This window comes from Netta rufina (assembly GCF_964035555.1).
Source record: "Netta rufina genome assembly, chromosome: 20".
NCBI lineage: Eukaryota > Metazoa > Chordata > Aves > Anseriformes > Anatidae > Netta > Netta rufina.
In genome coordinates this window covers 10471132-10486732 of record NC_140144.1, presented here as the reverse complement: position 1 = coordinate 10486732, position 15601 = coordinate 10471132, and the positions used below count along the sequence as shown (strand labels likewise).

The window sequence follows — 15601 nt, the reverse complement described above, 5'->3', positions numbered from 1 at the left end:
AAATAATCATGGAAGCAAATTCCAATTACTTCTCCTCTTCCACACCAGAAAACACAAGGTAATGGCCCCGTGCATGTGATGCTTTAAACCACCAAGCTCCTCAACTGAGAAGAGTGCAAATCCTTAAATGAACTAAAGATAAACTGCAACCACTTGGCATCCCTCCAGATTCAGCCCCAAACTTGTAGTTGTAACAGCCCAGCCCTTGCTTTCGGAAGAATGCCAGGCCCCGGCAGGCTGGCTTTTTGCTGTCCCTCCCTCCACGTCCTGCTCTGGAGGCCTTGCTGTGAAGAACACGGGGCTGAGGACACGCACCACGCTGCTGGAGGGCCGGAGGCACTCCTGTGCTCCCCGCACTGGCTCCCCTCAGCCAGCCACAAAGCCCTCAGCCGGCTCTCTCCCTTCTCTGTACCCACTGGATTTGGTGATGCCCAGAAATGTTCTTTCTGTCCATCTCTGGCTGGCAAGCAGATGGGCCTGGTTAGTACCTAAGGATCTCTCTCCGAGTTTCACTGCCACCAGGCAGGCCGCAGAGCTCTGTGCGCGCCGGATCGCCTGGCAGTGTGCGTGTTTACACCCTGCACATCGCTTATCTGCTTCTGGGAGACACGATCTCTTCTAATTTCATACATCTCCCCGAACCTGTCCTTACAAGCAGAGCTGGCACTCGCTTCCATTCATCACTAGCTAACCTCAGCCGTGAGCTGAGCACATCCCTGTGCACAAAGACATCTCCGCACCAGGACACCACGACGAGAGGCCTGGCCTGCCTTTTCACAGCAATGCAAGAAATCTCCCCACGCTTGATATCCCCCAAGCTCTCTCCTTCAGGCAGACACTTCCCTGTCCTTAATGCATTCATTCTGTCCTGCAATACTAATATTCTTTGGGGCACACGTTATCTTCCATTTCTAAGAAAAGACGACTCCATATTACCAGGCACAATAGTATGATCTTTTCAGCATCCTTTCACGCTTCGATGTTTCTCATTTCTTCGAAGTTTCCCATCACAAATGTGGCCTGTTTCATCCCGTTTGCTGCTCCTGTCAACCTCTGTCCCTGAACAAACAAGCTTCTGGTGGCCCAGGAGATGTACCACTCACAAAAGCGACTGTCCATGGTGTGTGACACCTTGCCCTGCCCATGGTGTGGCTGCTCCATATTTTGATCCTTTTCTCAGCAGGGCTCCTACAACAGCGCTCCAGATGAGCACGGCCATACACCCGCATGGTGACAACACCCAGGAAGAAGCCACGCGCAGCTGCATCGCTGTGATGTGCTTCAAAACTGCTCAGACAAGAACCTAACAATGCAGAACTTGAGCCCTGGCTTGTTTGGTCCTCAAAGTCAGCTGTGCAAGACTCAAAATCAGCTGTGTTCAAATCCAAAGCATCACAGTCCCGAACACTGCTGGGACAGCCACACCACCCTGCGGTGCCACAGCCGGGTTTCTGTACCCCAGAGTGAGAAAAAACCCGCCCACTGGCACTGAGTGAGGTCCACTGAATTCAGTCCTCCTTAGAAATCAGTTAATGAAAGTGTAACAGGTCAAATATACTTTTCAGTAAACTCTACCATTAGTCCATTTCCTCAAAGGCCATTTTTCACCTAGCTCGTTGTTTAGCTCTTTTGTTTTGATGGGAGTTTGGTATACAAATGAATTTCCCCAAAAAGAGGATTATGGCTTATTGGATTGTTGTGGAAAGATGCTCTCTTAAAGACAAGTTCTCCTTGGTGGCACACATGGATCCCACAGATGCCTAGAGCATTCATATCCAAATAAACAAACATGCAATTTAGCCGTCCTTCTATTGGCTTTGTTAATTAAATGTGTGCATGTTTTTTTAAACAGCTGTCTGTTTAGTTGAATATCTAATATATTTTCTTGCCACACTTAAGTCAATAGGTTAGCATTGAGTTATCACAGTAAAATTTATGTTTCAATTCCAAAACAATTACTGATCAACTAATCATTCAAAAGCTACACAAGACTATCTGTTCACCCAAGTGAGAGAAGACAAAAGTCCTCGTGGCAGGTAGGAAGCCTTCCGGATCTGCTGGGAGGTGAAAGTCCTGTCTACCATGTGTGACCAAAAATGGCATTTTCCACCAATCTGAAATAATCTTTCGGCTTTCAGCTTTGACCTAAATATTATATGGTATTGATGATCTTCATGACATATTAATTACCTTGATAAAGAGAGCATTCTTGTCTCAACAAGACTTTGGATGTGCTAAATAACTGTTAAGGTGCAGGATAAACACACGGGTGGGTGATCCCTTAAGTCAGACAAAACCTTGTCATTTCTAAAATGTGTTAGGTACAGCATCCTCAAAGCGTATCACAAGGAATCTCACTGGTGTAGCAACAGAGGATGATAACCAAGTTACTAAAGCTGTTTCACTCAATGTGTGCAGGAGATTTTACAAGTTCAGGCTGGAGCTGACAACCCCATCACACCCCCTGGCACAAGGGCACAGCCTGGGGCAGCCCTGCAGAGCCTGTGATGGCTGTCTGGGGTCTGGAGGGCCGTGTGAAAACAGCAACTGCTTACACTGTGGGACTAAGCCTCTTCTTTAAATCCTCCCATGCTCAGGCAAGGCCAGGATGAGGCTCCAAGGTTCCAGTTGTAGCGGAGCCATCAGCCCAGTAGCAGCTTTTCCTTCCTCCTGCTCCGCATCCCCCAGGCACAAGCTGTGCAGCAGGACAAGGCTCCGGGCTGCCCGCACAGAAGCGCAGCCCTTCCGTCCTGATTCCCATTCCTGGCCCAGGTCACCGGGATCCCACAAATAGCAGAGCCAGGAATAGGCTCTGGGAGTCTGGACTCGCAGTCTCCTTTACGAGGCTAAGCTGCCTCCTGTATATTTAGCACACCCAGCATATGCGGCGGCTCTAGATGATTACGCTGACTGGAGGTCTTATAAGGAGAAAGAAGACGGTGCTGAATAACTTTAAAAACAATCACTGAGGAAAACAAGTAAACACTGACTTCCAAGTACTCAGCAAGTCAGAGAAAAAGCAAGTTTCACAGACCTAAATAAGCAGAAAAAGCCCGATGCAGCACTGAGAAAGCGCTGTGTGAGTGCTGACTCTCCTGGCCCCCGGCGGAGCCGGAGCCACCACACGGCTTCACAGCGGCAGTCCAGGCCGAAGGAGAGAAACAACCCTGCCATAACCTTCATACAGCACGCTGCCTCAACAAAACACTTGCTTTCTCCACTGCAGATGGCTTCAGCACCTCTCTTTTGTCTCCAGCCCTTTCCCCTTCAGCTCCCGAGGCTCTGGGCCGCTGTGGCGCGGTGCAGGAGGAGCTGCGTGAGGCGCCTCGTGCTGGGGGTGGTGAGCGGCAGCAGGCCTTGCTGGCACTGTCCCGTGCCCAACCACAGCACTGAGAGGAGACGATTTCGGACAGCGTGAGGCTGGCACTGCCCAGCACCAGCAGTGCTGCCCTTTGCCTTTTGAGATAGCAAAATTGGCTGTTCCTGACAGGCCTCCCTAGGGAACGGATCCACTGGGGCTTCACAGGGCAGGGACCGGGCACAGCATCACCCCACAGCCTCTTCGCAATCCGTTGTGTGGAAAAAGTCTTGTGTCCGTGACTCCGGCAGGACCTTCTCACTTGACATTTCTTGTCCAGGGCTCATTTTCCAGGACAACAGCATGAGTTCCTTGCTCTTATGTGTTCCAACACATGGCAGTGTCGTGGCCCAAGCAGCAGCTTCAGTTTTCCTCTCAGCTTCCCACAGACCTGACCCAGAGCTTTCGTAGTTCCACACTGCAGGAATTGCCACGAATTTCCTGCTCTTTGCTGAACTTCCACTAAGAAGTGGCAATGGCCTATGCCATGTCCTGCCTGTACTTACTGACGGAGCAACACTGAAGGATTTGGGATTACGGACAGGACCCTTGGGACAGAGGGGATATTTGGGCTCAAACAGAAGTCTACCTTTCTAGTTTTCTAAAGCATTCTCCAAAGCAAAACAACGAAAGGCAACTTTCGAGCACTGAGGAGCTGCCCGTGCAGTTCTGTCGCTCTGCTTCCAGTGCTGCCTGGCGCGGGGAACCAGGCACTGGGGCTCACAGCGCTCGGCCGCCCGCGCCCTGGTTGCTGCCCTCCCGCCGGCGACGCTTACCCTCCGCCGGCTGTGCGGGGAGGATTGCGGGCACTGCCCACTGCCCATCAGGGATCCAGAAAGATCTGCAAACTCATTCCACTTCTGACCTAGTGCAGTATTTGAAAGAGGCTCTCCGGAGATGCCAGACCGATGCATTAACACAATGTGCCATTTAGCTCTCACCTAAGCGCTTCCCTCTGGAGCTTGTTGATGAGTAACCATCAGTTACAAATCAATGCCCCTTTTGTTTTCCAGCATTCTTCCTTTACTCTGCAGGATTTGCAGAACAGCAATTAACATGTTCTTTTTTTTTATGACTCTTCTTTATCCAACTCTCACTTAAAAATGGAATTTTCTTCTTCCTTACAAGTGCATGACTTGTGTAATTTCCCTCTCAGTCAACTTCTACAAGTACTGTTCGTATCCCTCCCCCTTCTCTTGCGTGCTGAACAGAATTGGTAAACAACTCTTATATTATGGATGTCACATCTATTTTCCATCTAGCTTCATTTTATCTTTCTTGAGTGGAATGTAATAGAGGCCATATAATTTACAAAACTGTTCTCCTCCTGACCTGCCACACTTGCTCAATTCTATAGAGAATGAGCAGCACTGGAAAATTTATATCTCAACCCACGCCCTCAACTTCAGAGTTCATGTTTGGGGCTATTTTTTGGTCAGACTGCTTCTGTATTACACAGTTGTATTTTAAGAAATGGATAGTTTAATTCATTTATTTCAAACTGTTCTAATTTCAGTAATGTAAAAATATTCATCTGTCCCATCTGACTCCTCTTGGACGCTGACAGTGCTGTCTTCACATGCCTCTGCCCATCCTAGGAATGCATTCCCATCAAATCTTACAGTACAACCCAAGCATGGCTATATGGTTTATCTACTCGCTGATGTCCAAGTACAAACAGATTACCTTCTCTTCATAGAAACACAAGTATCAACCACCTTATTACTGTAAGAAAACCACTTCCCAGTTCTATATGCAGGTGCTGCCATAAGCAATAAGGCTTTTCTGTCCATGATGCAGGGCAAACAATTCCCAAGAAGCACTGCCTTATGCTATCCAACTACAATCTTGTTTGTATACGTCCCACAACCTCCTGCTAGCACAGACCTAGCCACATGCCATAAAAGATGCAAATATCCCTTAAAAAAAAAAATACACTGAAATACAGATTTTTTTAATTACCCAGAAAAGTGAAGCTTGAGATTTCTAGACAAAATCCTCAACACTCCCAATAATAGCTGTAGGCTATCTTTGTGACCACGTATAAGATCTTTGTACACACAGAACAGAGACGAGCACTTTCTGCTATCTGCATGAACATAAACTACAAATTTAAGCTCTGCTAATGTAGGTTTCTAAGTAGTCCGGCACCTGTGCCAGGAGCAAGCCCTGCTGCGACAATGGTTATAAAGCAAAGAGCTCATTGCTCTGATTTGCGGGTGTGCTTCTCCTTGGAATTATGAAGTAATTTTCTGCCCGTGGAACGGTGTCTGTGTAACAATTCAGAGCAGAGGCGTTTTGTAACAGCGAGAGCCCAAGATGTGATCCCACACCCGGCTCCCCAGCCAGCCCTGCTACACGGCGTACAGAAACGCTCCTTACCTCGAAGCAGTAGTCTTGTCCCAAGATGCTACTGTGGACCGGCTTGATGACCACTTCTTCCTCCATGCTGAGATCCAGAGCCTCAACAGCACTACTGGGACTGAGCAAAGACTCGTGGGAGCGCGATTCTTTCAGCCTCGGCATTAGATGGGATCTGGAGGAAAAATGCAGCCGTATCAGTGGATGCCTCCCTGCCCGGAGAAATGATTCAGCCCATCTGTTAGCAACAACTGCAGAATATTCCTGTGAACTTTATGCCACGAGATAACAGAGGGCCCAGAATAGCATCCCCCTGTGCGCAGGGACTCTTCTCCCCCTCCAGAAACGCATCCAGCTCTATCACGGACGCAGACAGTGCGGATCCACGCTCTGTAACCAACAATCCGAGGGCTCGCGCGCTCCATCCGATTGTTACACACATCCCCAGGATGGGGAGAGTGTGGAAAATAAGGCCATGATAGCCCTATCGATTGATCTAAATGCTCTGGAGTCCCACTGGCAGCATTTAGCAGCAGGGAGCCCACAGACAGCAAGCAGCACACCATTTTCAGAGACAGCCAATACAATCAATGGTGCTGTAACTCTTAAAGCAAAATCAGAGAGCTCGAGGGGAGGGGAAAAAAAAAAAAAGAAAGATAGCTAGGTACTCCCAGGGAAAACACAACACAACCATAAAGCGGTGAGGGAAAAAATAACTTGAGAGCAGAGGGAGCAGTTGCTTTCTCTATAGTCTGCACCGTGTAAAATGTTCCGATGCAAGCCAGCCCACAAAAGCTCTGATCCCAGCAACTCTGACCTTTAAAACGTCTGGCAAACACTTCGGGGTCTTCCAAAGAGAACATGTGTCCATCTGTCTGTCTATAAGGAGTACGCTGCCTTATTCAGAGGCGCAGAAGGACAGAAATAAGGGGAGTTTGAGATATTCTCAGCGCAGTCTTTTACGAGCAGAACAACAATGCTCCCAATATTCTCTATCAGATTGCTCTGCCTGTGCGTATTGAGTTTTGTCAGTCTCCAGAACATAGCTGACCAAAACACAGGGAAATGTCAATAGTGCATGCAAAATTCATAGCTTCCAGTGACTCACATGCCAAGCTCAATCTAGAAAAAGCCAAAGCCAAGTCTAAGATAAACAGTGCTGGGAGATAAAAAGGTGCTCCTCTAGCTTTGCCATTAAGATTCAGGCCATCGATAGATCCCGAGGTGATGAAGGATCAGCCTGCAGCTGGGAATGGGAAAGGGACAGCTCTGAGGGCTGCAGGCCACCCCTCATGCAGCTGCTCAGGGGACAAACGGCCCCCAAACGTTAAAACCCTTGGGTTACTACAGACCCGTATGGGGTCAGAAGCGGTGGCTTAGAAGCACCAAGGCTCTCCATCCCATTAGCAATTCTCTGAGTTGCCTGCTCACCCCACACCTCTATTGTGAATAAATTGATCTTCAGGAACTGAGCGCAGTCATTTCCCAGTACTTTGTGGCAATTTTGCACTATTTTCACAGAAAAGGATCCATACCCTTTTCCTCTGAGTGATACTGTAAGTGAACTCTAATAGGGGAAGACAGATCAAGAGTAGATAGATCAAGTTGCCCTGGGTGCTGAGTCCAGGACTGATACCCGGTAGCTCAAGAACTGCCAACACAGACCTGATAACCTCAGACTCGAGGCATTTATGGGAAGTCTTATTTCTGCAATTTGCAGATGAAATTAGAAGAGCTAAATAACCAAGCTGGGACTTGCCTTTTTGTGTGGGCACACATAAATATTGATAATTTCAACCTACAACTGAGGAACTACGTACTGTAACGCACCGAGCTGGACTGCTTCATGCTGGCATAAGAATTTTTGCTGACATTAAAACAAAACAAGTCTATTTTTCATTCAAAATCACTGCAGCTGCAAGGCCACGGGTGGGAATGCAGATGTGCAAGGCAAAGTATCACCAAGCAGGAGTTTCTCAGGACATATCACATTCTCACCAGATTCATCAAACGCTTATTTCTATCTCACCATACTCTGCTGTACATCTCTGGGTATTCTAAAATTAACAGGATTTTCTTAGACACAGGAGTATTTGGGGGGTGCTTCCCTAGGCAGGACACATTCCCTGGCTGCCTTTTCCTCCTCATCAGCAGATCAGATCCGACCCAGGTCGGCACCACCAGCACTCCTCACCAGATGCTGCGCTGCATGGAGGAGCGCTGTAGGTCTCAAACCAGCCCTAAACGGCGCAGCATCTGTCTGCGTATCACGAGCTAAATGGGGAGATGTCATTAATTAGAGGCTCTCGTCGGAGATCGCAGCGGAAAGGCTGAGGTCCTTCTGCCAGAGGAAGCCCTGGCAGAGGGGGAGCGCTGCCTGCGCGGGGGCTCCCAGGGCAGCATCCGGATCCCCCCCAGCACCCCCAGACCTGCCCTGGTGCCGCGGTGTCGCTCCTTACTCTGAACACCCCGATCCGGAGGAGGAAGCATTTCTCCCACCCGTTATAAGGAACGTGACATCTGTGGCACGATCCCATTTCCTGGAAGATGTCTGCCAGGCCCTGTCACAGCTCCCACGCTCCCTGCTGTAGGGACAGCACAGGGACGGTCCCGCAAAGGTCACACGCTGCTCCCTGACTTGTGGGGTGAGGACATTCTCCTCTCTGAGAGCCTTCAGCCTCTCCAAACACGGGGAGGAGGCGGCTCTGTGCGGTCCCTGGAGAGGCCTCGGGGCACCGACAGCTCTGCCCCTGCTGCTGCGGTCACTCAGGCCTGCAGGGCTTGGGGCAAAGACAACTTACTGGGTGACAGATGGCAAGAAGTGCAGAAATAATAGTAAAAAATAAATTAAAAAAATAACAACATCCTGGCTTACAGGAGCTGATCAAATTCAGTTCCTACACCTTTGTTTTAATACGGTGGGAGCGTCCAGCAGCCCGGAGATGTCTCACAGCAGGAAGCCCTCCTTCCAAACAGCACGTTCAGTTCCTTTTGCCGTGGGCCTTATTTTAATCCCCTTCTACATGCCTAAAGTTCAGTTGAAATGAAGGAGGGGAAAAAAAAAATCTCATAAAACACCACATTAGTTCTGAAGAGAAATAACATAACTGCTACTGGCACTGACCTGGAGAGTCCCGCACAGAGGCAGACGTTGCTGGTTATTAAAGGAGGAGGTTTACTGCCCCAGAGCAACGAGCGAGGGTTGTTGTTCTAAATAATAAAAGCCATAAAGCACTGCCACGTGAGGGGACGCTATGTGCCTGCTTCCCCCATAAGCAGCCAGAATTAGGGATGTGGGGCCAGGACTGCACCCCCAGCCCAGGAAGGACTTCGGATATTGGGGACGAAGCACGGGGCCAGAAGCCGTCCTCACCGACTGCAGGGCCAGGCCCTCAGCACCGGGCACAGGAACTGTTCGTCTGCCAGCAGGACCAGCAGGGCTGCTGGGGAATTCAGGCCCCGTGCTCCCTCAAGAACAAAGATACTCACCGAGGCTACCAGGAGGGAAGATGTGCAGGGCCTGTCTACACAGAATTAGTCTGGAATAGGTCTCGTGTGTGAAACTCGTACACTCTTATTCCAGAATTGCTTTCTTGTGAAGACAAGCCCTCAAAGGGGCAACCCCAACGGTTTTCATTTCAGGACTTCACCTGCCTGAAACCACGCAGCTGCTGACTTGTGTGGTTTTCTGATGGAAATTTTCCTGATACTTTTGAAAGACAGAAGCGAACCGGGAACCTGGCTGGCTAGCTGCAGAGAGGGGGAGCAGGCACAAAACGTAAAATGCAGAAGAAAAAAAAGCTAAGAACCTTTCTTAAATCTTCTATTCTGCTGTGAAAGCAGAAGCAGATTGGGGAATCCTGAGGGAAGTCCATGCCCCGCATTGAAGACGTCCCGTTAATACCAGCTGCGGTCAGCCACTGCGACACCAACACCCTGCTGCCAGCGAGGCCGACAGCACCCAGCTTAAGGTCCGGAAGGATCGGATCTCCTAAATGACAGCCATGACCCTGGGCACGTTTCCAGGTCACATCCATTCACCGTACACAGGTTTTCAGGGGCGAATAGCTCTGCTCTGACCCCCGGGGCAGCCCTCGTCCCCTCGCTGCCCTCCGCAGGGGTCCTGCAGGCACAGACACAGCCGGGACCCGCCTGCAGCGTCGGCACAATTTAGAGCTGTCCCCAGCCCGGGGATTAGGCTGTGTTATGACTGAGAACAAAGTGGGCGACTGCACCAAACTATCTGCAGCCTCAGAGAGGAGAAGGCTGCCAGCGGGGCAGACGGGAGCACCGTCCCCTCCAGCTTCACCAGAGGCACAAATTCAGGTGCTGGGGAGCTGTGCGGTGTGGAGCCGCCTCACCAAGCTGGAAGCCTCACTGCTGCACGGCCCCAGCTGCTCGGAGGAGCCACATCCTCCAGCAGCAGGCACCACCGAGTCTCTCCTGCACCTCGGTCTCCCAAGCCCCCCCCAGCCTCACGAGCAGTGCCCGTGTGAAACCCCAGGGCCCGGCACCGCTTCCTGCTAACCTCTTGGCCGCTGCCGCAGCTCTCACCCACTCCTGCCCTCGTGCCTCATCCTGCTGAGAGTGTTGCTTCGATTTAACAAATAAATATCCAAGTGTTGTTATGGGAATCACCACGAGGAACAGCAGAACTGAACTTGTGTGCTCCCAGAAGACATGGGAATGTTTGTTTTTCCCCTGTACGTCTGGGTGAAGTCCCCACGAGCGCTCTGCGTGCAGCACTGCGTCCTCCCAGGACAGCAACGCCCATATTCTGCTAATCCGAGCTTTCCCCTCTGCTCTCTGACCTCCAGCCGCTGATCTGTGCCACAGACGTGCTGCCGTGGGCTGAGGCAGATGCCCCACAGCCCTTGGGATCTCTGGGCACAGGCTCAGGGAGCACTTACCAGGGCGCTCACCACCGGCAGCTGCGTCACGTTGCCCTCACTGCACAACACCTTCACCCAGCAAGACAAAGGACGTGTAATTAAACTTATTAATGGCTGCCCTTGTTTTTAGGCTGTTCTCGGTTTCAGCTGGCAGCAGGATTAATTACATTCAGGAGGACTCTGTCAGCTCAGACCAGGTTCCAAATTTTGTTTTTGCCGTGCTGAAGGGTGATTTAGCTCACGACGTTCACCTGGGCAGGGCCCGTGCTGGGCCAGCAGTGGCCACAGCCAGGTTTGCCAGAGCCAACCTGTCAGTCCAGCAGGGTACGAGCAGCAAGGACACCACCGGGTTTGCAACATGCAACATGAGAGAAGCTGCAAAAGCAAGCAAAATGGCTCGAGAGCAAGGAATAAACACGGATCAGAAACGCTGCTCGACTTCCAATAACCAAGCACGATAAGCTAGAGAAGCAACTTCTCCCTCCTTCCCAGGAGCACAGCGGGACCACCATTTCTCTCTTTCAACAGTAACCAATGCTTCCATACAAAATACGACCTTCTCTTCCCACATTAGGCTAAATCGGCATCTATTAATAGCGCCACATCTGTGGACAGCTGACACAGAGGACGCAGAGCCACTGCTCTTTGGAATTTGGACCCCAGGCCTGCCCATTCCCATGGCACTGGGAGCCTCCAGAGTGAGGAGGAGCAGAACGGCCACAGCAGGCACCGGGACAAGGACGGGGAGCGCAGGCAGCAGCAGCAGGACCATGGCAGAGCCTCCTGGTGCCCTGCCACTGCCCATGGGCACCGGTGAGGTCGGGGCACTCCCCACCCACACCCCTAATCCGCAGGCTGGGAGGAGGGTGGCGATGAAGGCTTTGGGTTTTTGCCTATGAAATCGTGCTCAGCCCAACTCAGGAGGCAGGATCCGAGCGAGAAAAAAGCCGGGCAGGATCTCTCCTCCTGGATCAGCCGCAAGGAAAGCAAAGTCGCAAGCTCCCTCCTTCTGCGCCACGGCCCCAGCTCCGGAGCCCGGCCGCGGGCCGTTGCCTAAGGCAGCGAGGATGTTTTAATAAATAACGCCGGGAACAAAAATGCCTCGCGCACAGCGCTGCTAAAAATACAACGCCGGGCGCGGAGCAGCGCACGGGGAGCTGCGGGCCCCACGGGCCGGCACCGGCACCGACACCGGCACCGGGCGGCTCCGCCACGGGGGCTGCGGAGCCCGGAGCCCGCGGGGGAGGCGCAGGAACCGCGGGGGGACCCCGGGGACAGCACCGGGGGGCGCGGACACCCGCAGGGGCACACGCACGGCCCCGGACCCCCCCCACCCTGTACACCCCCGTCCCCTCCCTATCCCCACCGCCCCGCTGCTCACCCCGCGGGCCCGGCCGGGCTGGGGCCGCCCCATGCCGCGCTCCCCCGGCCCGTCCCGGCCCCGCCGCCGCCGCCGCCGCCGCCGCCGCCCGTCCCCGCCCCGCTCCGCCCCGCTCGGAGCCGCCGCCGGGGCCCCGGGATTGGCTGCGCTGTAGCTGGGCAGAGCGCCCCGGGGCCGCCGCCGCCGCCGCCGCCCTCCCCGGGCCCCCCCCCGGTACCCCCCGGCTCCCCTCCGAGCCCCGTGTCCCCGGTGCCCCGATGCTCCGCAGCCTCTCGCCGCCCGGCTGCGCTCCCCGCGATGCTCGGTACCGGGGATGGAGGCAGCCGCTGCCCGCCCCCGGTGCCCCCCCCCCCGGTGCCCCCTCCCGTCCCCAGCCCCGGCACCGACCTGCCCAGCAGCCAGTAGCATTTGCAGCAGCAGCAGCAGCAGCCGGCGGCCCCCCCCTGAGCCATGCCCGCACCCCTCGGCCACGCCGGGGACCCCCCCCCGGGGATCCCCTCCCGGTGGGTGGCAGCCTCGGGGGGGGCTCAGTGCGGCTTCACCCCCCCGGGGGGCACGGGGCAGGCAGCGCTGCGGGGCCCCCCCGGCCTCGGGCGGCTCACGGAGCCCCCCAGTTCCCCGAGCAGGGCTGCCACGGTCAGCCCGGCGCATCGAAACGCCTCCATGGCTCATGGGGAGAGAAGTGGGAATAAATGGCAAAAGGCAAAGCCCCGCGCGGCACCGGCTGCTGTTTCTGGCTGCTTCCTTCTGCCACTTTTCGGAGGTTACCGGCCGTGGCTGCAGCAAATCATAAATCCTGCGGCTCACGAGCGGCTGCTCGGGGGATGAAGCGGGCACCTGGTCGGCGTTGGAGGGGAAAATGAGCACAAGGGTGAATAGCCCTAATTAAAACAGCACCAAGTGCTTCCCCAGAGCACAGGGGGCCAGCGGGTCTCAGGAGGACAGGCAGGTGCTGGCCCGCAGGCCGGGTTGCTGGGCTGTCCTTGGGGTGGCTGCAGGCACCCCGAGTCCTCTGCCCAGGTCCCTTTCTTCCTTCCAGGGCAAACCAGGCCCCGCCGTGCCCTGGGGACATGGGGACAATGCCAGCGGCTCACCAGCCACGCCGGGATGAGCAGCGTGGGCAGCACAACGCCCCGCTCAGCGCGTCTCCCCCCTTGGCTCCTTAGCGGAGCACATGCAGACCCCTTCCCCTCACAGTCTGCAGGCAGGGATCTGGATTAACACATTTTTTTTTGCCTTCCCCCACTCCCCCCACCAGCGGTTTGAAGCTCTCTCACCGTTTGCTGGCAGATGCCATGCACAAAGAGAAGCTCGCTGTCCTCGATCTGCTTTTCAGGGCTTCTATAAAGTAGGGCACCAGCATCAGCCCAGCGTCAGGTTTTTGATACATCGCTGGAGTAGCCAAAAATAATAACGGGCAGCTTCACTCAATCTTTTCGTTCTCAAATCTGCAGCAGCAGCAGCACAGGGGTCCTTTGTGTGGCGGAGCAGAAATTCGGGATGTGCCAGCCCGAACCCGCTCAGCACCCCCTGGCTGCTCCGTGCCGTGGGCTGGGCTCACCCGCAGCTCCCGAGCAGGGCCCTGGGGTCCTCGCCGCGGAGCCATCGGCCCTTCCCCGCCGCCATCGGTGAGCACCGGGCTCTGCTCCCCACGTTTCCTTCAGCACCTTATCTCCCTGGCTGCGGCAAAGCGTTAAGGTCAAGTTACAGTTTTACCAAGTGTTTTCTCTCTCTGGCACGGCATAAAAATGCAGAACGTGAACTTTGGAACGAGCCCTCGCACTTGCACTGGGTGGAGAGCGGAGCAGAACAAAGTTAGCAGGAAGAGAGCGAAGCCGGCTCCTCTCTGCACCCCAGCGCAGGAATAATTCCCTCTGCACGTTCAGACACATTATTAGGACGAGCTGGAAGGACGCAGGGAACGCAACGCACGCGTGTGTTTGGCCTGCCTTCAGCAGGCAGCCAGATGTGCTGGGAACATTGGCTGAGGTAGGGGCCCCGCGCGGCCCCGCGCCGCTGCCGGGTGGCCAGGGGGAGAGCAGCGAGGGCTGGCCCATGGGTGCTGGGTGCTGGGAAGCACTGATTGAACTCCGGTGTGCCAGGCCTGGAATTTTGCCTGGTCGCTGTCTGTGCACACCCGGGCATCGAGACGAAGTTGTGCACGAGCCCAGAGCCCTGGAGCCCGGTGGTGGCCGTCCTGCTGCACATTCATTCCCTGCACTCTCACCTCCACGAAACACGAGTGTTTCCTTCCCAGAGGTAATGTGCTGCCGTGCCCGTGTCCCCGTGGGCTGCCCCATCGATTGCTCTGTGTTTGGGCTGATGCCCCAAGCACACGGCTCCTGGGAGCTGCCGTCTGTACCGCACAGGGCACTGATTCCCTCGCCCTCCCCAGCCTCTGGGCTGAGCACGCCTGTGAGGCCAGGAGGTGCAGCAGAAAACCTCACAGCCAGCTGCTGCTTCCCCTGCCCATGAGGGCCAGGCAGCGAAGAAGCTGCATGCTCAACTCAGTGCTTAAATGCTGCTGCTGTGAGCATTTCTAGCACCAAAACCAAGCCTGGATGTCAAAGCCTCAGAGGGCTCCCTGCACATCCCCCAAGGGCGGCTGCGTTCAGAGGGCGACCGGCAGGCTGGGAGCGGGCTGGGAGCTGTTACCGTGCTCACGGATGTCTGCATCCTGCCTGCAGCGCTGCATCTGACCTCTCCCCCTTCTCTGCGTTTGCACCTTGTGTTATTTCTGGCATTCCAGCCTCCACCCACACTGTTTAAGAAATGGCATTTGTTGAAGGAAATCGCTGTGCTCCATCAGAGGGCACGTAAAACACTGCCTTCCGTGGGTTATTGGTGTTTTGGTCGCAGCTGGACCCAGCGATTGTTATTTGCCTTCTCGGGTCCCTTTCCCTTCTGTGGCTCCTCCTGGCTGCCCAGCTGGGCAGGGAGGGTGCTCGCACCAGGCGCTGCCCCAGCCTCCTGCTGCATTTACCTTTTTGAGCTATTAAACGCAGGGATCTCTCTCTTTTTATTGACTGTGAAGCCGGTTCTCTGTGATCATGCTGTCTTTCACTCAGGAAAGCCAAATTCCCTAACAACCCTGACGATTAGGAAATGGAAGGCATTGTGCTCACCCAGTTTTACTCCAAATTTACAGCTAAAAGCCTGTTGATGTCTTGGAAAGCACTTTTTGAGAAAGTTCGAGCAACCCCACATTTAAGCACAATTAACATTGTAAGCTGTGTAATTGCACAGCTGGCTTCTTGTCACTGAGTTGCTGTTGAAGTGTTGGGGCTGGGGATAATTATCATTGTGCACCTCTGCCGAAACACTTCTCAGTGTGCCTGCTACAGCCCGTGGCACCACCGAGCAGCGCACAGAGCTCACTGCAGGTACCACTAAATCAGCTCGCGGGACGCCCGATGCTCCTCCATCAAACCACACCGGAGCTGCCGAGCGCTGCAGAAGCACGACCGAGCCGCCCGTAACCTTGACTGCCTCCGTGTTTCCTTTGTCCTTCAGTTCAGTTTTGGCAAAAAGTTAACGTGAAGCTGAAGGGCACAAATAACCCAAGCACTGCAGATAACGGGAACAATGGCAAAATTAAGCTGATAGATT

The 15601-nt window shown here is 54.1% G+C and overlaps 1 protein-coding gene across 7 annotated transcripts in view; it reads right to left on the bottom strand.

Moving 5' to 3' along the window:
• DAB2IP (DAB2 interacting protein) overlaps positions 1–15601 on the bottom strand; it is a 123954-nt gene that overhangs the window by 33655 nt on the left and 74698 nt on the right. For 6 of the 7 annotated variants that reach the window (XR_014619020.1, XR_014619021.1, XM_084299283.1 and 3 more), the window contains exon 3: positions 5741–5894. Coding sequence is in view for 5 of the 7 variants with exons in the window: in XM_084299283.1 (XP_084155409.1) it covers positions 5741–5894 (154 nt within the window). In the remaining 2 variants the exon portion in view is untranslated. Of the gene's footprint in view, positions 1–5740; positions 5895–11992; positions 12058–15601 lie in introns of those variants that run through there. The other variant, XM_084299282.1, reaches the window with a different exon arrangement.